General features: G+C 41.4%; 1 protein-coding gene across 1 annotated transcript in view; it reads right to left on the bottom strand.

Moving 5' to 3' along the window:
* Window positions 1-878: 878 nt before the first annotated feature.
* The window catches only part of LOC125644047 (ectonucleotide pyrophosphatase/phosphodiesterase family member 7-like), a 47816-nt gene continuing 20969 nt past the window's right edge, over window positions 879-27725 (bottom strand). Inside the window, exons 3-6 of the mRNA XM_075133318.1 lie at window positions 25344-25489; window positions 11036-11662; window positions 7862-8199; window positions 879-939 (exon numbers count right to left, since the gene is read on the bottom strand). Coding sequence (XP_074989419.1) covers window positions 879-939; window positions 7862-8199; window positions 11036-11662; window positions 25344-25489 — 1172 coding nt within the window. The remainder of the gene's footprint in view (window positions 940-7861; window positions 8200-11035; window positions 11663-25343; window positions 25490-27725) is intronic.

Raw genomic sequence — 27725 nt, 5'->3', positions numbered from 1 at the left:
ATGCTTAATTTGCAGATATCTTTTGGGAGGAAAAAGGAGAGAGAAGGCAAAAAGGGCTGTCTAGTCTAAGGATGCAGACCAAATACAGGATTCACAGGAGGAGTAAGATCATGCTAACTGGGGGTGTTTAGGATTTTGTTTCTCAAAGATCTGTAACTCTCTAGTGCTTTCAAGAATAAAAGTGACTAGTTAAGGAATTCCTTGGCTAAGCCTGTATTCCTTATTTCCATGCCATGTTGTCCCTGAAAGGACAGTAGCTGAGATTTCTCACAGCACAGTGATGCACTAAGGGAATATAAATAAGCAAATGGGGGGGGGGGGGGGGTTGAGAAGGCTAAGGCACTAATTCTGGAGTTTAAGGCGGCTGCGGAGCCCCACATCCCAAGGAAGGGTGGCAGACATGAGATCAGCACCTTGGAGTGTGCCTTAGAAACCCAGAGCTAGGAACAGTGACCTGACTCTGCCCAGAACCGGTTGGTTTAGGAGCGTGTGAGATCCAGCATTTGGGGCCACTTGCAACGGATTGTCCAGAGTGGGGGACAAGCCTTGTAACAGGAATGGCAATATACATACATACACACACACACATGCTCACTCACTTTCATTGTACAGCTTTTTGTTGCACATGCTGATGCTCTCTTGTTTGTAAAATGATAACGTGTTACTATCCTCGCTGTTTTGAGACCAAGGATTTTTTTAGGACCTGTATTGTAATGTATCAAGCCAAAAGTTTAAAAAACACAAAACATGTAAAATGATCATTTCATTTAGCTTTATTCCAGTTTCTGGTAGCAGACATGGCAAACAGAACCAGAAAGAACAAGATGCAGACTTGATTTTTTCAAATGCTATATGTATTCTCTCAAAATGAAAATGGTTCACAATGTTGTTGATGATAAAGGTGGGTTGTTCTTTGCTTTGTGATGATTCTTCTTTTGCCTGTAGGTGGGGTGAGAAAATACTTGTTAAATAGATTGGAAGCTTTTGTTCATTAAGTTACAATAAATACTGCAAAAAACATTTGGGGCAGAATTCTCCTCTCTAAGCTGTGCCACAGGTCTGTATTGCATATGATATACTCCTACTTACAGATCTCCCACTGCTGTCACTTGGAACTAATATGTAATAGAGGTATACACAGTGGTGTTAAGTTTTCATAGGCCATAAAATGCAAACCTCCAGACTGAGATTTTCAAAGCAAACTAAGGAGATTTAGACACCCAACAATTTCCATTAATTTCAGTGGGAACCATTTGGACTTTGCGCATCTCAGGCTCTGTCTATAATGACCTATTTTAGATTAAAGAGAGAACAGAAGTCAAGTCTCCAAGAGAGCATTGTGTGTGTGTGTGCGTCGCGTCCATTACAGTCTGCAGCAACTCTGAGGACAATATGTCAGCTGAAATCTATACACAGGGATTGTTCTTACAAATGTAAAGGTGTGGAATGTAGGAAATGAGACAGATTTATAATTACACATCACACAAACAAATCTCACTAAGTGGCCTTCTACTAATCTGGGCACTTTTCCACTTGCATTGAAAAAGGGTCATATCTTTCCTATTCTCAACAAATATGAATAACAGATGTTGTGATAGCGGCAAAGAGTCCTGTGGCACCTTATAGACTTACAGACATATTGGAGCATAAGCTTTTGTGGGTGAATACCCACTTTGTCAACTATTACTAATACCTAGAACCAGCTTACGTGGCTGTTCTTCCTGTCATCCTGGGTAGCTTCCATGAATGTCAAAGACTATTACCCTTCACTTCTAAATCTAGTTAAAGCACTGCTCTCACCATGACTACAGCTATCAGAGGTGATTAAATTATGCTCATTTTGGAGGTTTAGACTCTCACGGTAGGTAAGATGTTTCTGAGGAGTCGAGTGGTTTCACATTTCACACTCGACAAAACCAGAGGAAAACACGTGCTCAGACTAAAAAAGAAGCCTTGCCAACTGTATTTTGAGTGAGTGCATTTCACCAGTGTTGCTACAGATTACTGCTGCTTATAACAGATGGTTCAAGCCATTTCCAGTGTCTTGTACCCAGAGACAGATGATATAGCTGACAAAACATCTGGTATGTTACAGTTAATTAGAAACTGAAAATGCTTTTTGTGTGTGTGTGTGGGGGGGGGGGGACGGGACGGAACACCTATTTATTTCAAGTTATAGATATAGATTTTGTATATGTCATTTTGCATTACACTTAATGGGTTTCCTTCATCCAAACATTTTGAGCTCAATACCTTGAGCATACAAAAACCGAATCGAGATGTTTCCTATACATGCACAGTCCAACTTTCAAACGCAGGAAAGTAGGAATAGGCCTATTGGCTCAAACAGACACCCCATCTAGCTCAGTGTTTTTCTCTGACAATGGCCAGTACAAGATGCTTCAGAGAAAGGTGCAAGGCATCCTATAAGGAACAAATATGGAAAAACCTGTCCTTAGGGAAATTTCTCCCTAACCCTAGATGGTTATTCCCTGAACATGGCTTATTAGACATTTATGTGAATAATATTCTTTTGAATCCTGCAAAGTATATAATTTTAATGGTACCTCAAAGCAGTGAGTTCCACAGGTTATTTTATGGATCGGTAAAAATGGTATTTCTTCTATTCTATTTTAAATTTTGGTGCTGTTCTAAATTTCATAAGCCATTCCCTTACTCTAATATTATTGGGAGATCCTGTTGACCTTTTCCTATGTTTTCTATACTGCTCATTATTTTAGATTTCTCTATCTTGTTGCTTTTTGTAGGCATCAGTGTTACTGCAATACACATTGCTATGTCAGGCTCAACTCTTACAACAGACTTATTCTGAGGTGAATTGTTCCCTGAACTTGATGCAGAATCTGTTTTTATTTATTTTTTAACCTGTCATGGAACTGGTTTAGAGTAAACTGCAGTTTACATTTCACGAAACCCTGGGCGTTCAGAGGACAGAAGGCAGCAGTGCCTCCTTCATATGTGCATGAACAGGAGTATGTATTATGAGTTACATTCTCCTCCTTAATGTTCAACCACAGCACGAATTGCAAGCACTTTTTTTTTTTTTATCTTGAGCTGATCTCTTTCTAAACAATGGAGACGTTAAACCTTCCCTGCTCCCACCCGTCCCCCAGTGGGGAAAGGGTGGAGGGAAGAAGGATTTTTATAATGTAACTTTATTTAACGTTCTTTCCAGCTCTAATTTTTCACAGAACTTTATGGGTACAGTGATGGCACTGCTGTGGTGCTGTTGCTGATTGTTTAAGAGTAAAAGATGAGACAGGTTGCTCTTGTAGCCAAAATATTTGGCATGGTCCTTTTTGTGTGGACCCTGAGCACAAGGGGCAGGGCCCCCTTGAAGGCAGTGAGACTCTTTCTGTTGACTTCAGTGGGCACTGGATCAGGAACATAATGCTGACCTGAAGTGCTGTCTAGTTTAGCATTCTGTATGAGTGGAAGTGATTCACATGGTTGAAGAGGATGCTGTAAATGTGGAGAGGGATATGATTGCTGGTAGCACAGGAAAAGAACCAGACGTTGTCGTTCTCTTTCCTGTTTAAATCTACTTAATACGTGTGTTTCCTGGGGAAAATTTTGCAGGAAATTAAGTTATTGTGCTAAGTGCGATCTCATTCTGATGAAGGGGTTGGGTGTGATCCACAACTGCTAGCTAATTGACCCACAGCACGATCAGCATGGCTTTGAAATGGGCTCCTCTCACTGAGGCGCTTGCTCTGACAATCTGCCTTCCTGTTGGTAGTATGCTGTCCAGAAAAAACACTATTCAGTATATCAGTTGTCCAGGTTTCATCTCATCGCCTCTCTATCTTTGACTCCAGTGGGTTTGGCTTTTTGCTGCTGCACAAGAATAATACTTATAAAACCAAGATAATAACTGCTGTACTGGGTCAGACCACCTGGTCCATCTAGCCCAGCATCCTGTATTCGAACAGTGGCCAGCACCAAATACTACAGAGGGAGTGAATAGAGCAGGCAATCCATTGAGTGATCCATCCCCTTTCATCCACTCCCAGCTTCTGGCAAACAGGGGCTAAAGACACCCAGAGCATGGGGTTGCATCCCTTGGCTAATAGCCATTGATAGACGTATCCTCCGTGAACTTATTTAGTTCATTTTAAAAACCCCTTTATAGTTTTGACCTTCTCAACATCCTCTGGTAACAAGTTCCACAGGTTGCTGTGCATTGTGTGAAGAAGTATTTCCTTTTGTTTTAAACCTGCTGCCTAATCATTTAATTGGGGTGACCCATGGCTCTTGTGTTATGAGAAGGAGTAAATAACACTTCCTTATTCACTTTCTCCACACCAGTCATGGTTTTCTAGATCTCTATCATATTTCCCCCCCCCCCTTAGTTATCTCTTTTCCAAGCTGAAAAGTCCTAGTCTTTTTTAATCTCTCCTCCTATGGAATCTGCTCCATACCCCTAATCATTTTTGTTGTCCTTCTCTGTAGCTTTTCCAATTCTAATATCTTTTTTTGTGACCAGAAAGGCATGCAGTATTAAAGGTGTGGGCATGCCATGGACTTAGACAGAAAATATCATCATGCCTCTGTATATCTATCCCTTTCCTAATGGTTCCTAACATTCTATTAGCGTTTTTGACTGCTGTTGCACACTGAGCAGATGTTTTCAGAGAACTATCCACAGTGACTCCTAGATCTTTCTTGAGTGCTAACAGCTAATTTAGACCCCATCATTTTGTGAGTATAGTTGAGATTACATTTTCAATATGCACTACTTTGCATTTATCAACACTGAATTCCATCTGGTATTTTGTTCCCCGCTCATTCAGTTTTGTTAGATCCCTTTGTAACTCTTTGCAGTCAGCTTTGGACTTAACTATCTTGAGTAACTTTGTACGGTCTGTGAACTTGGTCACCTCCCTGTTCACCCCTTTTTCCAGATCACTTATGAATGTGTGCAACCACACTGGTCTCAGTGTTGTATGACAATTGCATGTTCCCATCACTTTGTGATGCAGTATTATGTACTGATCCAATATCAGATGAAGTCACAGGGTCTGGAAAGATTCTCATTGACATCAATGGATCTGACTCACAATGACACTGCAGAGGCTGAAATAAATTCAAGACCCTAAGGATACATCTACATTGCAAAGAAAAACCCATGGCACAAGTCTCAGAGCCTGGCTTAATTGACTTGGGCTCACGGGGCTCAGGCTGCAGGGCTAAAAATAGCACTGTAGATGTTCCTGCTCATGCTTGAGACTGGGCTCTGAGATCCTCCCCTCTGTGCTGGGCTTCAGGACCTGAGCCCCAAGCTGAGGCCAGCCGTCTCTGCTGCTATTTTTAGCCCGATGAGCCAAGTCAGTTGACCTGAGCTCTGAGACTCAGTGCTGTGGGTTTTTCTTTGAGGTGTAGACCTACTCTCAAGGGCCTGGTTTCCAGAGGTTATAAGCCCTTCCATTTCACACTGACTTCAGTTGGTGGTATAAGAATTCAGCACTTCGAAAATCCAGCCTGAATAGTCTTGCAATCCAAAGCTGGATGTGGAAAACACCTGTGAAATTTGAGGTGGTTACACCATTTGGAAGTATGAGCCTGAGTAGCCCCTGGACCCAGGTATTGTGACTTTCTAGCAGGCCCCAATGTAATACAGTTAAATGGGTAACTTTTTCCTATTTACTTGCCCTGAATCGGACCCCTCTGTACTATAGTTAATGCTACTGCAGTCCCCTTTTAAATAACTAAAGAAATATAAAACAAAATTAAAATTCCTTGACATCTTCTATATTGTCACAAGAAAAATGGTCCTCATAATTGCTGGCTGAGAGAATCCTAAATAATGAAGCATTCCACAGATGCATGCTGTTTACTAGAATGTTTCCATTGAATGTAATAATGCTCACATATATATTTCATCCAGAATAATCAATGTGTGTGTGAAATACGACTAAATTATGACTGGAAAATGATTGAGCCAATGTTTTATTGAGATTTCAAAGAGTGGAAATGCAATTTTTGGTGTCTTGTATATTTTAAAGGCGTGAATAAAACATGATTTGCAATGAACAACTTGGTGCTTCCGAAAATAAATCTCATATTTGCTGATTCTTTTTTTTTTCCAAGTGCAACAGCCTTGCATTCCATTCCTTAGCACAGATAAATATTAATTAATATCAGTAAGGGACCTGCGGCCCTGATATTCTATGATTCTAATGCAAAAAGGAAACTTCTTTATTCTTTCCCTCTTAAGCTTCCATAGTATAGCCTTTTTTCCTCAAAGCTACTTTATGACAGCAATAATAGTCTATCTTGTTCTCGTTTGATAGGAGACTGTGCCATAAATCCCTAAGCTTTCATTACTGATTGATTAATATTTATCTGTGCTAAAGAATGGAATGCAATGTTGGTAAAAAGGAGGAATTTTCTTTCTTTCTGAGCCTCACTTAGTCTCAGACAATGTTCTATGAAAAGCTCATCATGCCAATGTATATTGCTGTCCCTCCTCCAGAACATGTGCAAAATGATCATCTGACCAGAAGATAACTTTCTAACTGGATATTCGCCTTTAATTACAGTTGCATTTGCTGCTGTAGAACTCGTACCCGTAAAGGGTCAAGTTCCAGTCTTAAGCTTCTGTAACTCTGGCCTCAGTGGAGTTATTCCTGATTGCCAGGAGTGAGAGAGAGAATCGGGCCCAAAGAGGCAGACTGCTTTGTTTTGTGGGGAGACAAATAGGGGCTTGTTTACACGGTCACATAATATGCTTTACAAGGGTATAATTTCTATAACCTATTGCATGTTAATTGGTCCCTGTCGACCCCGCTGGTTCGCCGTAAGTTCTCTAGTGTGCCTTACCATAGTGCTATTTCAAATACATTACATAGCACCAGCAGGGTCGACACAGATCAATTAGCACACAAAACATTAGCGTGCTTCGGTAATGAACTCTGTGACGGTGGGAAGTGACTTACCCTACTGTGCCGACAAGCCCCAAGAGAGTAGAGCCTGATTCTCCACTGTCCTGCACCTTGTGTAGCCATTTCCCACTGTGTGAAGTGGGTATGAAACGCTACTGAATCAGAACAGTAGCGTTGCGTACCAGCTTCACGCTAGTGTCAATGGCTCCACAAGGTGCAAGAGATGGAGAGTCAGGTCTACTGCATGGCACCTGGTTCTGAGGCTCAACGCTACAAGTTAAGGCACGGGCTTCAGGCACAAGAGCATCTGGCTGATCTGGGCCTGTGTAGCGCTCGTGTCAATAATGCCGCTCTGCACTGCTGCAGCACCTTTCACAAATGCATCTTAAAAGTCATCTGAGGCCGAATAAATAAAGGTTTGTGACATCCTCTTTATTACTGGTGCTCACGTGCGGGGAAGGCAGGGACAGCGGACTAGACTTTCAGGGCGCAGGGTAGGCTTGTAGGGCTTTCCCTACTGTTAGAGGGTAACGGATTGCCCAGTGGTCAGGGTGCTGACCTGAGACTTGGAGACCTGGATTCAATTCTTTGCTTCACCACCCACAGCTTTCCTGTGTGACCGTGGGCAAGTCACCTGGTTTTGTTTTTTTTTGGTTTTTGTTTTTGCCCCTGTTTGCCATTTGTAAAATGGGGATGCCCATTACTATACTGAGTACCTTGTATAGTAGCTATTGGTAACCATTTTTACTGATGGGAATGCTGAGTGCAAAGTTAAATGGCCTATTCAGGGTCCTAGACTCTGTGTCAGCCCCAAGATTTATTTCTCCTTTTGTCTGTGTATGTACATGGTCCCAAGCATTGTAATATCTGAGCCTCAAACCCGTAATTCCCATCTCCCTCCTTCCAATGCTTTCCCCTGGTGTAACTATCCAAGCCCTAAAGAAAACTTTACTTACCTCTTCTTTCGCTGGATGGCAGTGTAAGTCACCGATGTGATGAATATTAGCACAAGCATCACTGCTATGGCACTTAAAATGAAAGCAGCAAGCAGGATGTTTGACTCTGGCTGTGAGGTATCAATGAGCATTTTCTGTGTAATTGCTAGAGATCCATTATTGGGCTGTGGATTGATGCCCAGGAGTTTGCACATCAGTGGATAAATGTGGATACTGTCAAAGGGCTCAGCTAAGTAATTCTCTTTGAAATCAGGACCAAAAGCTCTGAATATTGTCTTCATGTCCATATCCTCATTGTCAAATCCATGATCTCCTTTGTTAACATAGAATATAAACCTCTGGGGGAAAAAAACAACCAACAATCAAGTTTAGCTTTATCTAGTGCCTTTCATCCCAAAGGCACCCTCAAATTTAACTTCTCATACACCAGTCACTAGTCGTATCTGAAGATGCTTCTGGGGTGAAATACAACTGCTGTATAATAGCACACGCCAATACAAACAAATGAGGCAGTGAAGGAAAATACAGTATCCTGCTGAAACAGCAAGGGAATTGTCTTCCACCTCCCTCAATTTCAGTAAGAAATGTGTGAAGAAAAGCATTAGATTCAAGAATATGCTTTGGTGTTTGCTAATTGATGCATTAGGTTGGCGTAACACTGAGCTTTGACAATTTGAGCTCATGCGTCTCTTTTAGATTTTTCAGATAATACCTCAAAAGTACATCCACTTTTTGTTTTGTTAAAATATGGAGCCAAAATGTCATCGTAACTCTGACAATGGTCAATACACCTGATTCCCCTCTGGATGCTGAGGCCAGATTTTGCCTTGATTTATGCAGCAGGGCAAGGAAGCAAGGAGCACCTTATGCTCCCTTGTGCTGGTTACCCAGGTTATGGGAAGGACAGCTGTCTCGATGGGGCTGCTATGTAGCTTCTACCCAGCTGTGGGAGTGGGTAGAGCCTTTGCTCCTGTCCCCACAATGCACTGGCTTGCATAGCTATGCTGGTACAATGGGGAAAATATTCTGTAGCGGGTATAGGCTATCTGCAGGGGAAGTATCTGCACAGCTGGGGACCTCGGAGGCAAATTGTGACTCTGAAAGTCGCAATCTGCTTCCTGAAGTGCTCCTGGAGCAACACAATAATGCTCTGCTTCTCGCTGGAGGCTCCTGGGAAAGCCCCAGATGAGCGAACTTGTTTTTATATTAGAGGATTGTGATAATGCAGGACATGTAATTGCCAAAAATGACAGTAGTGTGAGTATGATTCCACCAAAGCTTTGCACTCTGTTACTGGATTTATAGCTTTAGCCTGATTCCATTTATCATGACATGCAGAAAGGGTGACTTCCTAGAAAAATCTTAGGAAAAGAAGGTTTGCATTGTTAAAATACTTGCAGTGATCCATTGTAGAAAGTAGGTATTGCTCCAAAAATGTAATAGTGCAATTTACCAGAACCGTAATGCACAAAGATAACAACCCGTGTTAAATAGTCTAATCCAAATCTCCCGTCTGATTTAAATTCGAACAATGAGCAATTGGCAAACCTTAGGAGCTGCCTCACTGGCCACTGTACATCCCTGTTGCTCCATAAAGTAGCTGCAGGCTCATTATTTTGGCTCAGATTAAGCTGACCAAAACTTCTGAGGACAAAACTGGAAGTTATAGTATAGACTACTGAGCGTTTGCCTACCACTTATAGGACAAGCTCTATAGCTTTTTATCTCCCCCAGATCTGTCATGTAACTATCAGCCTAACAGAGGGGAAAAATACTCTTTCCATCAATATGGGCAAATGGATACTCTTTGCATAGAGGTATCCATGTGGGGAAGAAAATGACAGTGTTTTTGCACAGCGACTGAAGGAATCTCTAGTTTAGCAACAGGGAAGAGCTGATCCCTTAGTATGTTTTCTAGAATCAGAGCGGGGATATTACTTTCTAGAATTCTGAGGATGATTTTTCAAAGTTCAATGGAAACAAATTACTCACAACTAGTAATCTGGGGCCCAGAGCTGAACACAGTGTCGCACCAGAATCCTTACACTTGCCTATATTTTGAGATTCAGCTTTCTTACTCTTCGAGGTGTATGATAGAAGACATGGCATTCAGATGCCAAAACTTATTAAAATGAAGATGGAAAGATGAACTGAACATATCATTCTTACTGGCCTTCCTAGAATAAAATGTTGGCTGAATATAAACTTTACTGGAACTCATTTATGGCCTGATCTGAAGCCCACTGAAATCAATGGTGGGATCTTGGAATTGTGTGGGTTTTTGTTTCTTTTTTTAAACCCTTCAGACTCCCTTTTCACCCTGTTTCTCTAAGTGAGCACCTTGAAAGACCAGGCACTTTAATTCCCCCAAATGGCTTAATGTTTTGATTGTCCATAAGGTTCCATTGGTCAGAGGTTTTAAGGCAAGTGAATTGTTCCAAATTCCAAACCAGAGTCCTCAAAGTCTGATAAAACTCAAAGATTCATTAAGTAAAATGGGTGGGGCTCCTATGGCTTCATGGCAAAGCTCAGGTGGCACGCTCGGAAAGGTCGTAAGTCTATTTTTTTTAATATGGGCTCCATAGTTTCATAGATTTCAAGGGACCATTTGATCATCTAGTCTGACCTCTGTACAACACAGACCAGGGTATTTAACTCAGTGACTCCTGTATTGAGCCCAATTACTTGGGTTTTTACTCCCACATGTCTTCCACAAAGGCACCCAGTCTTGATTGACTGGAAGACATCAAGAGACGGAAAATCTATCTCCTCCCTTGGTAGCAATGAAAATGTTCTGTTGGTGTAATTGCTATTTTCCTGCAATTAACAGGGTAAAATAGCATGTACATATTTATTTCTGTAGTAGTTGCTTTTAGGATCCGTCATGGATCAGCAGCCAATTGCACTAAGCACTATGTTAACAAAAAAGAAGTCCCTGCCCCAAAAAGCTACAATCAGTACCATAGGCTAATATGTCCTTATTCAGGATGTGGTAAAAATACATGTTTTATCAACCGGCACTGGAAATTGCTTAATTTATTATGGAGCAAAACCAACACCGATTACAACTTGTGGAAAAATACTGTAAAGTGACTTGTCTGTGGAATCTTCTAAAGGTTACTCTATGGCTGCCAAGAAACCTGATTGTTGTATTAGATTCAGTAATGAACTTACCCCATTAACACTATAACCAGGGTCACCATAAACCAGGATTGGTAAAACACGTTCATTTTTCGCGTAGTGGAAGTGTTCAGGAAACTCTTCTTTTTTATACACCTTTAGATGAGGATGAGCATTCTTAAGTGCCTGATATAGTTCCTCTTCTTTCCCTGGTTTTGGGGTTATCATCCCAAAGCCTCCATAGTCCAGTATGTCAAACTTGGTCAAGTTGCTGAATTTGATATATTTGGACAGTAAGATCTCCTCTACTTCAGGTTTCTTCTTTACTGTGGTCATACCGTGATCAGATGTAATGATGACATTCAGCTTATCCTTCAGGCTATGTTTCTCAATAGCTTCTACAAGGTAGCCAATGGTCCTATCAACCTGTCGAATTATCATCTTCCTGTCTTCTGTTTCAGGGCCCTTTCTGTGCCCCACTTGATCGGGTTCTCCATAGTAGAGTGTGACAAAATCAAAGTTCTCTTTGGTAAACCAGCTCATAACCATGTCGATATTTTCTCTCCACTCTGTCTCATTGCTGTCAGGATGATCAAATGACTCTACTAGAGTTCTGTCGACCGCCTGCCCCTTGTAAGTGGCACCACCGCCAGGATAATGGAATGAGGCTGTTTTTTTCCCCTGAAAAATTGAAAAATGGAAGGTGATATTTGTACTATATTAATAACAGGGCAAAATCTATAACGTCAATTACTTTTGACAGCTGCGTACCACACCTATGTATTAAACAGATCTCAAAACATGAGAGCTAAGTGTAGTGTATGATCAGCATATAAAATTTCAAGAGAAGGCTGATGAACATAGCTCTTAGGATGAATACAAAGCATATATCTTAAAAATAACATTTAACATAATTTGATGGCATATGTGAAATAAACTCGCAGTCTCATCTTAGTTCTTAAGGGATGATAGATTGGATGTATATATCCACTCTCAGCCCTACTTCCTCTCGAGTTGTCTCCCCAGATCCTCCCCAAAATATCACTGCTACAGATACCATTGGCATGTTGGTGGTAGACTCCCTATGAAAAGGTAGTTACATGGAAAACCAACTACCTACTCTCTCACTCCCTTTATCCAGAGTTACCCCATCCAAAAAAGGATTGAAGCATGTTGGCTGTGCATTGTGAAAGCAGGTCATGCTGCAATGAGGAAGATTTCAGGCTGTACAGCTGGAGCCATATTGACTGAAAAAATGTTATGGTATGAAATACATCTTTAGTGAATTCTGTGCACATCTGGATGGTAGAATATTAGTGTATGCAATTCAAGGAAATTAGAAATACTGAAGAACAAAACAAGAAGGGAGAGTGAGAATTTGGATTGGGTTGTGCAGGAACATCGACACAGGCAGAGTGAGACTGGGAGTTGAGAATTATAATTAGGAAAAGGCCTAAACTGCTGACTTTGGATCTGAATCCAGATCCATCTTGGCGTTTATGCCAAGTTCAGAGAGATTTAATCCAGGATTACCTGTTTGCCCTTCTATAATAAGCCTGCGTCACGCAACTGGATCCAGGAAGGTCAACCCCAAATATTCAGCATTCATGAGCCAGGCCTCCCAAAATCATGGGACTAATAAAAATCATAAGTAATGTTGGGTTCTTTTCATTTGTCTTGTGGTTCTGAAGCAATTGGTATTCATGTTTTCCAGCTTTCCTCTGCCACTTTGAGGGCTAGAAATTGAATCTTTAATGAAAACAGAGATCATCATGAAATAACATGATTCCAGAAGATGAGGCTTTAAGGAAAGCCCAGGATAACATGAGAGACACAACACTGTGAATATGAACTTTGGTTGGTGGCCTGTCTGAAACCATATTATATATTCTTCCTTTCTCCTTCCACAGCCTTAAGGCATAGCGTGTCCATGTTTTTTGCCACTTATTTGGGGCTTGTGCTGGTCTGTTCAGGCTTGAGTGTCATGTTGATGAATTTGACTTCTCTCTCTATTCTGCATAATATTTCTCTAGGTTACTTACTTTTTTCTTTTTCCAAATGGTGTCCATATTATCACTTGCTATGGAAGTCACGTTGGTGGCATTCTTAAAGTCTGTCTTAAATATGGCCACTATAATCATCTTACCATATTGGGTGCTTTAGGTAGGTTTGTTCTACTTAGAATTTCTGTGGCAAGAAACTCTTTCCAATGGACTCTGAACACCTTCCGCAGGCATTTAGTTAGAAATTGATAAGATCAACTCATTCCGACTGTTCATTTCTGTGACTCTGCTCCACAAAATTTTGAATTTTTGTGACCATACCAATTTTTCCAAATCTTTTCAAGTTTATTATATGGCACCATGGATTATTTGTATTGATGCTGTTGGTGGGCATTCTGCTTTATAGACATCTAAGACATGTTTCCCCCCACTCAAGGAGCTTACAATATAAATGGGCAGAATACAGACAAAAGAAGGAGGAAGGGAAGTATAAACAAGCAAAGGGATTGTGTGGTATATTTGGCCACTGTCTGATTAGCTCATGTCATTGGATTTCTTTTTTATGTTTAAATTACAGTGTGAGATAAATTTAAATGATTATAAGGTAAGGCATGTGAGCAGGGATGGGTTCTGAGAGGTGAAGGTGCTTTCTGTACATAGTGTTTACTTATCTCCAGTAAACATGGCCCCTCACCTGAAGGGGCATGCAATTTAATCTGAGGAGATGCATTATACAAATGTAAAGGGTGAGTCCTGCTCTAAAACTCCCTGACTTTAAACTCCCACTGTCATAAATATAAAGGGAAGGGTAATCACCTTTAAAATCCCCCTGGCCAGAGGAAAAATCCTTTCACCTGTAAAGGGTTAAGAAGCTAAAGGTAACCTCGCTGGCCCCTGACCAAAATGACCAATGAGGAGACAAGATACTTTCAAAAGCTGGGAGGAGGGAGAAAAACAAAGGGTCTGTGTCTGTCTGTGTGATGCTTTTGCTGGGGACAGAACAGGAATGGAGTCTTAGAATTTAGTAAGTAATCTAGCTAGAGATGCGTTAGATTATGATTTCTTTAAACGGCTGAGAAAATAGCTGTGCTGAATAGAATGAATATTCCTGTCTGTGTGTCTTTTTTGTAACTTAAGGTTTTGCCTAGAGGGATTCTCTATGTTTTGAATCTAATTTCCCGGTAAGGTATTTACCATCCTGATTTTACAGAGGTGATTCTTTTTTACTTCTATTAAAAGTCTTCTTGTAAGAAAACTGAATGCTTTTTCATTGTTCTCAGATCCAAGGGTTTGGGTCTGTGGTCACCTATGCAAATTGGTGAGGATTTTTACCAAACCTTCCCCAGGAAATGGGGTGCAAGGGTTGGGAGGATTTTGGGGTGGAAAGACGTTTCCAAACAATGTTTTCTCAGGAACCCAGATAAAGTTTGGTGGTGGCAGTGGAAGTCCAAGGGCAGAGGGTAAAATAGTTTGTACCTTGGGGAAGTTTTAACCTAAGCTGGTAAAAGTAAGCTTAGGAGGTTTTCATGCAAGTCCCCACATCTGTACCCTAGAGTTCAGAGTGGGGAAGGAACCGTGACACCCACTCATGCCACTGAAATCAGTGGCGAGTCACATTGACTTCAATGAGGTAAGATCAGGAGCAGAGTCAACAGCGATCTGCAATGAAGGGCTAAGTGAAAGAAGGGGGTGTTAAGGAGGGATTGGAAGGTGGAGAGGCAGACGCGTGGCACATGGGAAGTGGTGGGGTGGGGGTAGGGAAACCTTCAGGTCACCACCTGCCTGTTGCTGGAAGAGAAGTGGGGGCCAACCTCTTGTGCTGGGATCAGCACATTGTCAGCATTTCATTTATTATCCATTGGGCTATTGTCCAAATAAGCTGGAGGCCTCAGAGCTATTAGGGTCCCACTCACTGATGGGTTCTGTGTGCATTATAGTGAGTTTCAGCACTTTAAAAATGCTTTACAGAGCGTAACTAATTAATCACATGAGCAGTTGATCAATACATGGTATTATCTCAAATTTACACACCAGGCAGAGACATTAAATGTCAAGATCATGACCAAGAACTAGGATTAAAATGCAAGTGAGTCTCTTGCCTTTCAATTAGTCTAAGTCCACTGGCCCATGCTGCCTCACAAGCTAGTGAACTACTCCTCCTTTTAGCCTGTTTCATGTACTGCATGCTGGATAACAACATGAAAGACTCTACGCTTGTAAAACTCAACTGGCTCTTTATTAACAGAACTATTTAAAGAGCTGCTGCAACTGCAGCTTCCATTCTAGCCATGTGCACACAGACTTACTTCCTTGTACCTCTTCCAAACTCTTCTTCTGTAACCTGTGCTCCTTCCTTCTAATTCCATGCAGTTTACCACATAGCCAGGGGTCACAATGGCTGCTCAGCAGGGAAGCCTGCTCACCTCAGGCAACTGGCTGGAAGCAGCTTGCAGCATCCCTGGCTTCTTTTTTGAATTGGTTTGAGGCTCAAGCAGAATTCAAGAGACCTTGGGGTCATATGTTTCACACACTGAAAAGTCTGTCATGGACCACAGTTAGGGAAGAGAGTTGTAAGGAACTATGGCTTCTGGAAAAGTCATAGTCAAAAATTTGTATCCCTTGCAATTAGTTTACCATCCCAAGGTACTCTTCTTTGTAAGTAAAAGGGCCAGAAACGTACTGCCCCCATATTCTCCATGTAGTTACTCCAGTTGTTACCTGTGTAACTTCTTGAAATCACTAGTGATATAGTAACGTAAAATGGAGCTACACACTAGAAAATCAGGCTCACTGGTTTGTTATGATAATTGAGATTAGCCACGATATTTCTAAGCCCCAAAAATCAGGGGATGAGAAGAGGTGGAAAATATGGCTTTAATTATGCAGAAAATATCAACTGAAGAGGGAACAAAAAGCAAGCAGCACATATTAAATAAGAATTTTATCAAAATTGCACTGCCAGAGGGCTCAGATTTCATTTTTACACATGGCACATGAAGTACATTTTCATTGTTATGTAAATAAAGACCTTTGATCCCTGCAATTTATCTGACACATTTCACTGTGCTTCAGATTTAATTAGTTGCTTGGAGGTCACCATTGGCCTGGTAATTCCCTAGTTGATTTTAAAGAACCCTGACCCAAAATGTGAAATAGGCTTTTGTTTCTGCCACTCTCTGATTCACAGTCTTGTACAAACTCTCAGATTATACTGGAGAGAAGTCACACAAGACCTTGTACTTATTCCATTGAGCATGTTCATAATGCGATATTCTGATATAATTAACATCCTGGAAAGCTGCTGAAATTAAATTCTTTTAAAGAAAGAAACATGTCTATTTTAAAGTGTTTTTCTATTAAATGCAGTGTTAATCCCTCATTTTTGAGGTGTAGCCTATAGGTACAGGTACATAAGTCATAGGTATGGATTAAGGTAGTAATACAAAGGCTTACATGTATCGAGCCTGTAAAGACAATATCTTAACCACACTAATGAAGGTATAAGCCCCAAAAAGCCTTTGCATACGCAGCTAACCAATGATACCTTAAGATCTAGGGTTACTCCTGGTTAGCTGAATATGCTAAGGCTTTTGGGGGCCTATGCCTTAGTTAGGGCTTGTCTACACTTACTGTGTCACTGTAGTGCATACTGAAGATGTTACCGATGCCAATGGGAGAGCTTCTCCTGTTGGCGTAAGTACTCTACCTCTCCGAGGGGCTCCAACTATGTCGATGGGAGAAGCCATCCCATTGACAAAGCGCTGTATACACCAGGAGTTAAGTTAGTATAACTGTGTTGTTCAGGGGTGTGGATTTTCCACACCCATAAGCAATGTAGTTGTAGCACCATAAGTTTGTCATGTAGACCAAGGCTCAGTTTGGCTAAGCTATTGTCTTTACAGCTCAACACCTGTGTGCCATTGCATTACTGCCTTAATCCATATCTCTGGCTTACCTGTAGGCTATTTTGGATTAGACTAGCACATCATAAGCCACCTATGAAGTTAATTCTCACTGGGCAGGAGGAACAGCATGTCTAAATTGTTGAGCTATGACAGAACATTCTTTCTGCTATTGGAAGAGGAGGAACAGTTCCCTGAATGTTTGCCAATGGCCTGCCACTCATCTGGAAAGTGGGTTTGATCTTTTCAGGCCTGATCCAAAGTGCATTGAAGTCAGGGGAAAGGATTTTATGGTCAGAAGACCGTGATCAGTTAGTCTGATCTCCTGCACCTACACAGGCAATAGAATTTTACCCAGTGATTCCTGAACTGAGTCCATCCATTTGTGGTTAAGTTAGAGAATATCTTTGAGAAAAAGATCATACGAGAAGACTTCAGATGATGGATAATCCACTGTATCCCTTGGTAAACTGCTCCAATTACCTTCATTGTGGAAAAATGTACATTTTAGTCCCATTTTGAAATTTGCTGATCTAAGCTTTTCAGCCTTTGGATCTTGTCTGTTATTTTAAAGAGACTTCTAGTATCAGAGACCATATGAACTAGAAAATGTCTATTAAGCCCATGAGGAAATGTAAAATTTTGTGATGTACAGAACCTTACAGAACTGCTATAATAGGGTATTGGTTTTCTGTGGGATCATTGATTTATAACCTTATCCCCACTTCGTCTTTTTAGCAGTGGGGAGAAAGGCAGAGGGCTTATAGCAATCTTGAGACAGGACTGGTAGTGGCACAACTGAAAGAAAATGATCGCAGATCAAATTTTTCTCATTTACACTCCTGTGGAGTAGCTGCAGTTCTATGGATGTACCTGAGTTTGGATCTGTGAGTAGGCCCATAGGCCTCCTGCAGGAGGCCTCATGGTCCTGCCACACCCATCCCAGAAAAGGAACAGTGCAGCTAAGTCCTCCAAGTGGCCTAGAGAGGCTGCAAAGGGCTAGCCAACCAGAGAGGCTACAGGGAGCAGCCAATCAGGACCCAGGAGGGCCATATAAAAAGGAGATGTAGAGCTGGAGACAGACAGCTCCTTGCTGGAGCCAGAGGAGTGCATATGGTGCTCCTGGCTGGCCAAAAGGAACTGCAGCACCATGGACAGCTCATTGCCAGTAGGGACCAGGGCAGTGAGGAAGAGCTCCTGGCTGCCTCAACATAAAGAGCTTGGTGAAGTAGATTTAAAGCTAACAAAGACCTATCTGCATACTGTCTTACCTATGCTTTGCATTCCCCTAGGTAGGCATGACTTAATCTGGGTGTCCCCTGTTCTCTCTGGGCACTGAGTTACAGCTTGCTTGCTGCAGAGCCTGGCTCTCAAGTTAACCTCTCTTGCATGCTGACTCTGTGTCCTTCTAGGCTTCCAGCTGAGCTGACCACCTTCCCCTTTCCCTTCAGCCAAGGGCACCCTTTTAACCCCTCAGGTTCTTTTGATTTCAGCCTGAGGCTGGTAAGAGAAAAACCTCCTATTTTGGATGGTTCTCCCCCGCCGTCCCCAATTGATGGCCCAGCCATTTTAAACTCTTTTGAAGCAGGTACCTGAGAGGCTGCCATTGTTTTACCTTTCCTGGATTCCTTAACAACTCCCCTTTACAGCCTCCTTTGATTGAATTCTATGCATTTGGCCAGGCAACAATGCAAATTTGAATAGGGGAAAAACCAAGTTAAACACGATATTCCTAAAAACAACATACAGGCACTTTCTCTGTTAGTCACAGGCTTTGAGAACTGAATCTGTGCCTGTCTGGCAGCATATGACAGTACACAGAACTACCACTAAGCTCCCACCAGACTAGCTTAACTAGCCTCCAAAATCAGCCCCCTTGACACCAGTTTCATTGAACCATGTCAGAGACAGAGAAAGAGGGAGTATGGACTGAGGAATAAAATGTTAATAAAAAGGGGTCACCTGGGATTCTCCACTATGAGGATGGAGAGCCAGGTTTAGTTACTGTTCCCAAGCATAGAAGACTGTTTAGCAGTTAGAGCAGGAGCTGGCAATCAGGACTCCTGGGCTCTGTCACTGTGACCTTGAACAGGTTACTCAACATGCCCAGTGACTGAGTTTCTGTGGTCAAAACATTGAGATTTTGAGGGTAGGTGGTATGAAAGAGGCCGCAATGAGGAGTCATTTATCTCTCAGGGCTTTTGTAGATTCTCTTTCCTTCTCCTACACAGAAGTTAGGGGGGGGAAATCTACCCCTGTAAATAATTTATAGTATTTTGATTTAATTAAATGACTTTCAAACTAGCACTTACTTTTTTTCTCCATTGACTTTAATTATAGATTATTCGCCTGAGGCTCATAAATCTGAAAAAAATTGTTTCTGGTGACATTCTTTTCTACATCATTTAGGATTATCGAAAGGTCAAAAATAACTTCAAAGTTAATGTTACGACGGGAAACACCAGAGAAGGCAGAAGACACATCCTAGTTCGTAATATCGTTAATGAAAGAATATTACAGAAATAATAGCAGAAAGTATGATCAATACAGTACCAGCTCCAAAACCAGATTCCAGGAGGCTGTATGTCCTGTTTAGGACCAGAAAAATCAACTGAGGAAGCAATGGGTAAAATACTTTGGCTGAAACTTTTTTCACTGAAAAATGCAGATTTGGGTTGGCCATAATGTTCTGCGAATTTGTGACAAATTCAGTGAATTTATTTCACTCTCCTCCCCACCCAAATTTTAAACCAATCAAAATGTTTTGTTTTGACATTGACAGAATGAAAATTTTTTTTTAAAATTCAAAATAAATTTGTTTCAAAACTTACTTAAATGTTATTTTAAAAAAACACAAACAAAAATGAAACAAAATATTTCACTTGACCTTAAATGATCTCCCCCATCCCAACTTTTTGATTTGTCTAAAAATTTGAAAAATCCTTGTTTTAGGTCAGCCCAAAACAAATTTCCTCCCAATTATTTGTCTTTTCAGATCAGCCAGGAACCAAAAAATCAGTCATGCACACAGCTCTTCTTCAAGTTGCTTATACTGGCTTCAAGAATTTGGAAGTTGTTGTTCTATAATCATGTTTAAAGGCCCTGAGATGGGTGACCCCACTGTGCTGGGCACTGTATACCCACACAAAGAGACAGTCTCTGCCTAAAGAGCTCACAGTCTAAAAAGATATGACAGGAGAAAAGGGTGGGAGGGGAAATAGAAGCACAGAGAGAGGAAGTAACTTGCCCCTGGTCACAGCAGAGATGGGGATAGAACTCAGGTGTCCTGACTCCCATTTACTTCTCTGTCCAGCATGCCAGTGTTTCTCAGCTTGTCCATCCTTTTATCCAAAATCAAAGATTTTCACAATCTTCCCCCCTTCACATTTATAATAAAAGTACGACTGAACAATGTTGCAATGCTAATTCATTTGTGTGTTTTTGTTTTTAGAAGCTGACATAGAATAGCTGACTTTGAAGGATAGAAGGATGTAGGGAGTAGGGGAGTGAGATTTTTCTTTGCTTTTTATGGTAATGCAATTTCAACACCTCATGACCCACCTGGTTGCTTTTTGTGACACCTGTGGGGGTCTTGAGCCACTGGTTGAGAACCACTGTCCTAGATCTCACTACCTCCCAACTTGCCTTAGAGTGGATGATAATCATGTGACTAACTGGCTTCATATACTTCTTGTGTGAATGTTTTGAATGCGAGTCTCTGCAGCCTAAGAGGCTGAAATGATGATGTGGCCAAATGCTTTTAGGGGAATTCCTCACATCCCTAATTCCAACTAACAGTTTAATAAAACACTATGAAAATATCCTGTTCAAACAAGTGGGTATTTACTGTTCTTTCCCCCATTTTATTAACGTAATCAACTTTATTAGCAGCAATCAATTTACAATATTGTTGGTTTTATTGGGACCATTATTTTCTGTTCCAGCTGCATTCGTTTATTACAATGATCACAGCTATTACTGTTATGCTTATTAATCTTGAAAATGCTTGCGCTTACAGCGTGATGACTTTTTGTAGTCTGTTTCCCCAGTATAAGGAGTTTGGGACTCTGTGCTCCTTTTGCACTTTCCTTTGCACTCTGTTTTCAGTACAAAATCCATTGATTGAACCTTGAACACCAGTTTGGGCTTTATTACTGTTCCACGTTAGTGTCAAATTAGCATCAACTCTCTTGCTGTGTAAGGGTGAATTTCTTTGTTTAAAGATGAAAAAAAAAAAGCTACATTTCCCATGGGAAACAGAATGATCAGAACAGAAATATCAGAGGTAATGTCATTCAAGCAAGGCCATATAAGGGCATTCTAGAGAGTCATCCTCCTTCAATATTATGGTTCAATGCTCTAGATCCTCATTCTACCATTCCATTGATTTTTTCCCCCACCCCCCTCAGCCTTTTCAACATACCTCCAGGGAAATAAATCTTTACTCAAATTTCCCTTTTAAAGTCTGTTAACAGTGGATCGATTTTATTAATTTTTTAAATCTTGTTTATTACTCTAAAACCTAATATCGATGAGTTGACATTTGTCAACATTTAATTTAATTACCAACAGTCCAGACATGCACAGATGGTTTAATATTTTAAAACAACAGTGGCCTGTAAAAGTTCTTTGTATTCATCTTGGCACTAACTTAGGCTAAAATAGGGATGAGGGACTTTGATCTGGGAACCTCAAATTGTTCTGTGGACACTAATGAAATAAGATTCCAAAGATCCCTGTGAACAGATGAGTCTTAACCATATGCCATTTACAAATTGGGAAACTGAGGCACAGGATGTGTAAATGACCTCTGTATGTGTGTGTTGCTCTCTTGTGCCTTATTGCATTCAGCTTGTGTACAGTCTCTGGGCAGAGACCATCTCTCATCACGCTATTGTATGCCACCTAGCACGTTATTGGATGCTCAAACCCTCCCTGCCCACCCCCATTCCTCCCAATTCAAAATTTGCCCAAGGTCAGCCAGTGTGTCAGTGGAGAGGAGAGAATGCAGCACAGAAATACTGACTGCCAATCCCAGATTCTAATCACTAGAAAATTTTGTTCATTGCTGACATTTATTAGACCAGACTTCAGCAGGGAGCTAGGTGACTAAGGGGATCAGTAATGGCATATTAAATCTTTTGCCTCAAGGTTAAAAGTCTAAAGTCAGCCAAGACTGGTAGTGGCCAAAGGTTGTTTGTACTTCACCTCTGCTTTTGCATCCTCCCACCTCCAATGGGGATCCCACCAGATTGGGAGGAGAGGCGGGCTCTGTCACCTTGGAAGAACAAATTTACATATATGCTGCAGACTTGTATGTATTTATTTACATTTACACACACTGAGAAGTGCAGTCCACACATTCTAGCAGCTCTTGATAATTCCCTGCCATTGGAGGGCCCTGGAGTGCTGGTGGCCCCTTAGTCTTATTTGTTGCATCCCTGATTAGTCGTCTTAGTTCTGAAATGCTTTGATCTAACTCAAGTCTTCCTGTAGGGGTATGTGGGTGAAACTTAATGACCCGTGACATACAGGAGACCTGACTAGATGATCTGATCTCTTTTGGCCCTTAAACTCTGTGAAACTTTAAACTACCAATGTCAAAACTTCATTGACACTAAACCTCGGCCATCCTCTCCTCTGTAAATCCCAACCACCAAGCCAGGCGAATTGAAACTTAAACCATCTTCTTCTTCCAATAATTAATCATCCTTGCAATCCTCCCCACTTCTCAAATTCTTGGGGAAAACTGATGGACTTCATCTTAAATCGTAAAACCATTCAATCCGGACTATTTCAGCCCAAGGCAGGAGGAGTGAATTCCACAGAGGACCAATAGGGCTCCAGGTAGATCTTCAAGCTAAACAGTATGGTATGGGGGAGTGTCACAGAGTGACTGGCCTCTTTAAGAGCACTGGGTGGGGGTGGGGGGGATCCACATCTGTGCCATAATCAATTAGCTGCTTCCTAGCCCAAAGGGGAAGGGCTAAGGGGGTCAGGTGATAGCTTAATGGACATCTGGGCTTCATAAAAGGGCTGAGTGAGAGCAGTTTGGAGAGGAGCCTCAGGGAGTGGGTAGGCAGGCTCCTGTGAAAGCCCTGAGCCCTGTTTGCAATTTGTCCTGTGTCCAGAACAAGGAAGGACACCAGGAACAGTACCCAGCAGGGGCTGAGGACAGAACTCCAAGGGAATGAGCTTGGGTGCTTGGTGCACTATCCTAAAGCCAGAAAGACTCTCAAAAGTGGCTAGGAACAGGGCCCAGAGTAGCTCCTGAAGGGCAGTAGAAGCTTTTTGTTTGTTGTGACTTCTTAGTTGGACTCTTGCTGGAAGGGATTATGTTTTGTATGTGACTTGACCGGAGAGCTAAGCCAAATCTCCAGCACAGACCAGTGTCTTAGAGAGCTGAGGAGACCCACAAGGGGGCGGGGGAGCAGAAAACTGAGGCAGAGATCACTGATCATGCTACATGTGGCCAGAAGTGGGTGGTACAGGGCAGCCAGGCTCTCTGACAGGGAGGTTGACAGGTGTTCTCTCAGTAAGGAAGGTTCTAAGTCATTTAATTCTCTCCTGCTTTCAATCCAGCACCATTCATAAAGAATGGAAGAACAGAGCTTGACATTAATTTGTTTAGAAATTTTACTGGGTCCCCCTTTCCCAAGGCTCCCACTAAACCTGACACCAACAAGAACAGTTTACAAAGACCAGCCAAATCAATGCACGGTGTATTGAAACTCACTAGGAATGCTGGAAGGAGCAGGCTCCAAAGTGAAGTCCCTACAGTGACAACATCTAACAGCTGGTCATAGAAAGTTTCAGCTCTGTGACTGACCGAGAGACCCAGTGTGATTCTTACTTCATGATCAGAAATAGAGAGAGGCAATCTCTTGGCTCAACGGATGCCAGGCCACTGGCATTCCTGCCGATCCCCCATACTGAATATCAGTGCAATCTACTTGCCTTAATTCTCAACCATTTCTATCAAGAATACTTCTTAGGCCTTGATTCACCAAAGTACTTAAGCATGTGCTTTAACTTTAACCATTCTCTCTGCAATGAGGAGAGAGAAGAGTGAACAGTGTTAGAGTTGAAAAGGACCTTGAAGGTGAGGACAAGAAGCCTGGACTTAAACAGAAATCTGTTTAGCCACATTAAATCCTGGTATATTTATTGAAAAGATGAATCCCTTTTCTGAATACATTTCTTGGTTCAGGAGTCCCCAAACCTCTCATTTTTGGTTAGGCTATGCTGAGGGATCTTGTGGCATTTGTGAATTGGTGCCCCAATGGGACTCTTTCACAAAAGGCGGTTAGGTGATTCAACCATTGCTCTGATTACCTCCACCGAAAGCATACCAAATATCCTGCATTGTGAAAGAATGTTGGCAAAATCACCTTGATAGAAAGAAAACATTTTAGCTTTACTAAAGGTTAATTCATCAATCTCCACAAAACTTGCCATAATGGACCAAGGAGTGCAATGGATTTCTTGATGGTGAATTCTGTCCAAGACCATGTTCCAGGCGGCCCATGCAAGTAAAATTTTGATGAATGGAGTTCTAATGTTGAGTGAGTTGGCCTGCAGCAATCAGGTGGCTGTAACTGTAAGCCAGAGTGCTTTGGTTTGTGGAAGAATGCTTGCAGTCTGCTATAGGGTAACTGTGGAGTTAAGAACTGGATGCATCAATTTAACATTTGTCTGCCAGATGAGTGAGTCATCAATTCAGATGTCTGTCGTGTTCTTCATTACATGAGCTTGCTGAACAATCACTTATAAACTCAGAGGAAAGGGAGGGCACAAAAAAAAGCTCAGATTATGAGTGATGGGGGTGGAGAGGAACAAATACGCAAGTGTAATTGGCAATCAAACCCAAGGAATCAGACACAAATTGCAAACACCAGAGGAACTACAGCCCAAAATCCTATAATATGCACCCCCAGTGTAAGATAAAGATCTTTAGGGCCATATTATTAAAGCCTAGCACAAAACAAGTGCCTGTCAAAATGCATGTGGTGCACTATGCTGTACAAACTCACTGTTGCAAACACAGGTACCTATTAGCTGGTAATTCCATACACCAATAGATAAGCAGGCTGTTATCCTGTTTGCATATGCAAATACGGCTTTTGCAAGGGCAAAGGCTACATGTACATTGTAATGTTCCTTTGTCCTTTTGGTTTTGTATCCTATGAGGATGTTGAGCCTGATTCAAACCCCACTGAAGTCAACGGAAGAACTCCCAATGACTTCGCTGGCCATATAGATTTCTTTGGATATGCCACCAGTACTTAGCCGTGATGTGTGAAATAAGTCACTGATCTAGCCACTGCTTAGCAAACATAGCTTCAGTGTTGCTTGATGTAGTACTGTACATGTTCCATTCAAGCAAAGGGATTAAGTTACTAAAATGCAAACCTAAGCGCAGGTATCATTACATAGCGTCAAGACTTTCTATGGTACCTGGTTCTGAGCTGTGATCCATAATGGCAATACCCCATTGTCCCACCACTCTGTCTTGTTTTGGGTTGCCTTATGAGAATACTTCCTCAGGGTCTCTGGGTTAAACATCAGATTGTGAATCACTCCATGATCTTCAATCCAGCGACCTGGCATGCAAAAGAGGATGAGAGAAGAGATAAACATGGAGAATGTCTCTGAAAGGAAATAAATAAGGATGTCACATAGGTGTGATGTTGCAGATCGTGGAAACACACTGCAGTCATTGAACAAGCTCTTTCCAGATAAATGGCTTCAACTGTTCCAGCTAACTGGGAAGAAGTATAAGGAAAAGAGAGGGCATGGGTAGACCTCCCTGGAACAGAATGGTTTACCACTATTGCAAAAAATCACAAAAATCACAAAGATGAAGCTAGCAATGAATGGCTTGAATTTCCAAAGGGTCAAATCTTCATTGTATTGAATTTCGTGGAAGAACTGCCCATTGATGTAAATAAAGCAGGATGTGGCCTAAAGAATTATAGCTAGTTAAGGCAAGACTATCGCACTGTATTTTAATAATTCTATTGTTTTACTAATTTTATTTTTACCACAGTTTTGTTAAAAGCCCATCTGCAGCCCTTTTCATTCTCACTGAAGGGGTTGGTGAATGGGATGTCAGAGGGGGATCTAGATGTTTGGTGGTTTGATGTATCCGTGTAAACCTGCCTAGATCTGATGAGCTGGGTAAGGAAGAAAGAGTGAGTAAAATCTGGTCCTTTTTTCACATATTAATTCTTCATCAAATAAACGATTTCATGAATAACTGTTTTACATTATTTGATCAGCTCAATAGCTGGTAAAATTCTGTATCTCAAGTAATAGTGCTGGATTTGTCATGCTTTTTCATTATTTTGCTGGCCCTACTATGATGCTCCATCTGTCCTCAAGAAGTAGTAATGATGCATATTAACAAACGGAAATCCTCCATCAGAGGTTCTGATGCTGTGATGGGAATATTAGAAATCAAACCTTTGGTAACTCAAACCAGATTGAATTGTGTTCTTCCTTTTATAAACTCCCATTGGGATACAAATCCCTTTTCCTTGGAGTTTGAATTGTGCTAGATAAGAGGAAGTGCTGAGCTCTCTGAATAAATGCTTTGGGCCTGGAGAGCACTCCTGGTTCCCTGGGGAGAGCGTATGATTTGGACTACACATCCACATATGGGAGTAAGACGTGAACCCCCAGTTACACTTTTCAGGGACTGCCCAGATACTGAGTCCAGATGGATAGGTGTGAGGGGATGGGTGGAGCAGGAGGGCTTACAGGCCATTTACTCCCTTTGCAGAAGAGGCGGGTGGGTCAAGGAATGGATAGAGTCTTGGGTCCATCCCTTGCTTGCTGGGCAGCATTGCTGAGTCAATGTGGTAGGGGGTGGAGTGTTAGTAATTTACTGCTCATATAGGACAGCAGTACCTTGCTACACACCTCCCCCACCCACCTCTCTCTGAAGAGCAAGAGAGACCTGTAGCCCCCTGAGCCCCAAATCCCTGGTATGCTCCTGGGCTGATGCAGCTACATGGCTCCCTTTTATTGTGAGCTATGTCCTTGTGACAAACTCTACTCTTCAATACATTTTTATAGGATTTATCATGTTGATAAACAGAGTAAGAGAGCTGATCATCATATGACTTCCATTTAATCCTGGTTACAGATGAATGAACATCAGTGGCTAGATTCATGAGCCTGTTTCACGTGACAAGCTCTGCTGGCAACACAGACTGTGAGGAAAGCACAAGCAAATGCATAATTCACTCTGTTCCAAATAGCTACTCTTCATGCTTTGCCTTGCCACTCTGAGTGTATGGAGAAGTGCAGTTAACCTGGCATTGCACAGGACTAGATGATTTTATGCAATTCACCAGGATTTCTAGTTACATATTATTAAAGTAGGCGTGAACCAGTTTTCCTGGCCTGTGAGGTTTTTAAGATTTGAAAATTTTCCCATCCCAAAATGGGATAAAATGTTAATCTTGAAAATTTTTGTGAACTGAGAATCTGTTTTGGTTTTCTGTTTTCCCTTCAAGTCAAGTCAATTGAGAGAATGTGTTTCAATAATATTTGATATGTTTGTTTTGATTTTGACACTTAAATCTTTCTTTTTAGTGTAAATTAACAAGCTTAGAAAAGTCATTCTGAATTGAAAAATGTAAGTTCTAAAAAGTCAGAATGGGATGTTTTGACAGTTTTGAAACTTTATTCAAAAATGTTTCGAACAGGAATATTGATCAAATCTAACTCTTCCTTTTGAACAGCTGCAATGAATTGACATCTCCCAATATAAAAGTTTTGTCGGCAAAATGTTTTGTTTTGGGTCACTTTGATGTTGAATTTGATTAATAG

This window comes from Caretta caretta, chromosome 10 (genome assembly GCF_965140235.1).
Source record: "Caretta caretta isolate rCarCar2 chromosome 10, rCarCar1.hap1, whole genome shotgun sequence".
Classification (NCBI taxonomy): Eukaryota; Metazoa; Chordata; order Testudines; family Cheloniidae; genus Caretta; species Caretta caretta.
Note: the sequence above shows the minus strand (reverse complement) of the source record. Positions and strands in the feature narration are given on the sequence as shown.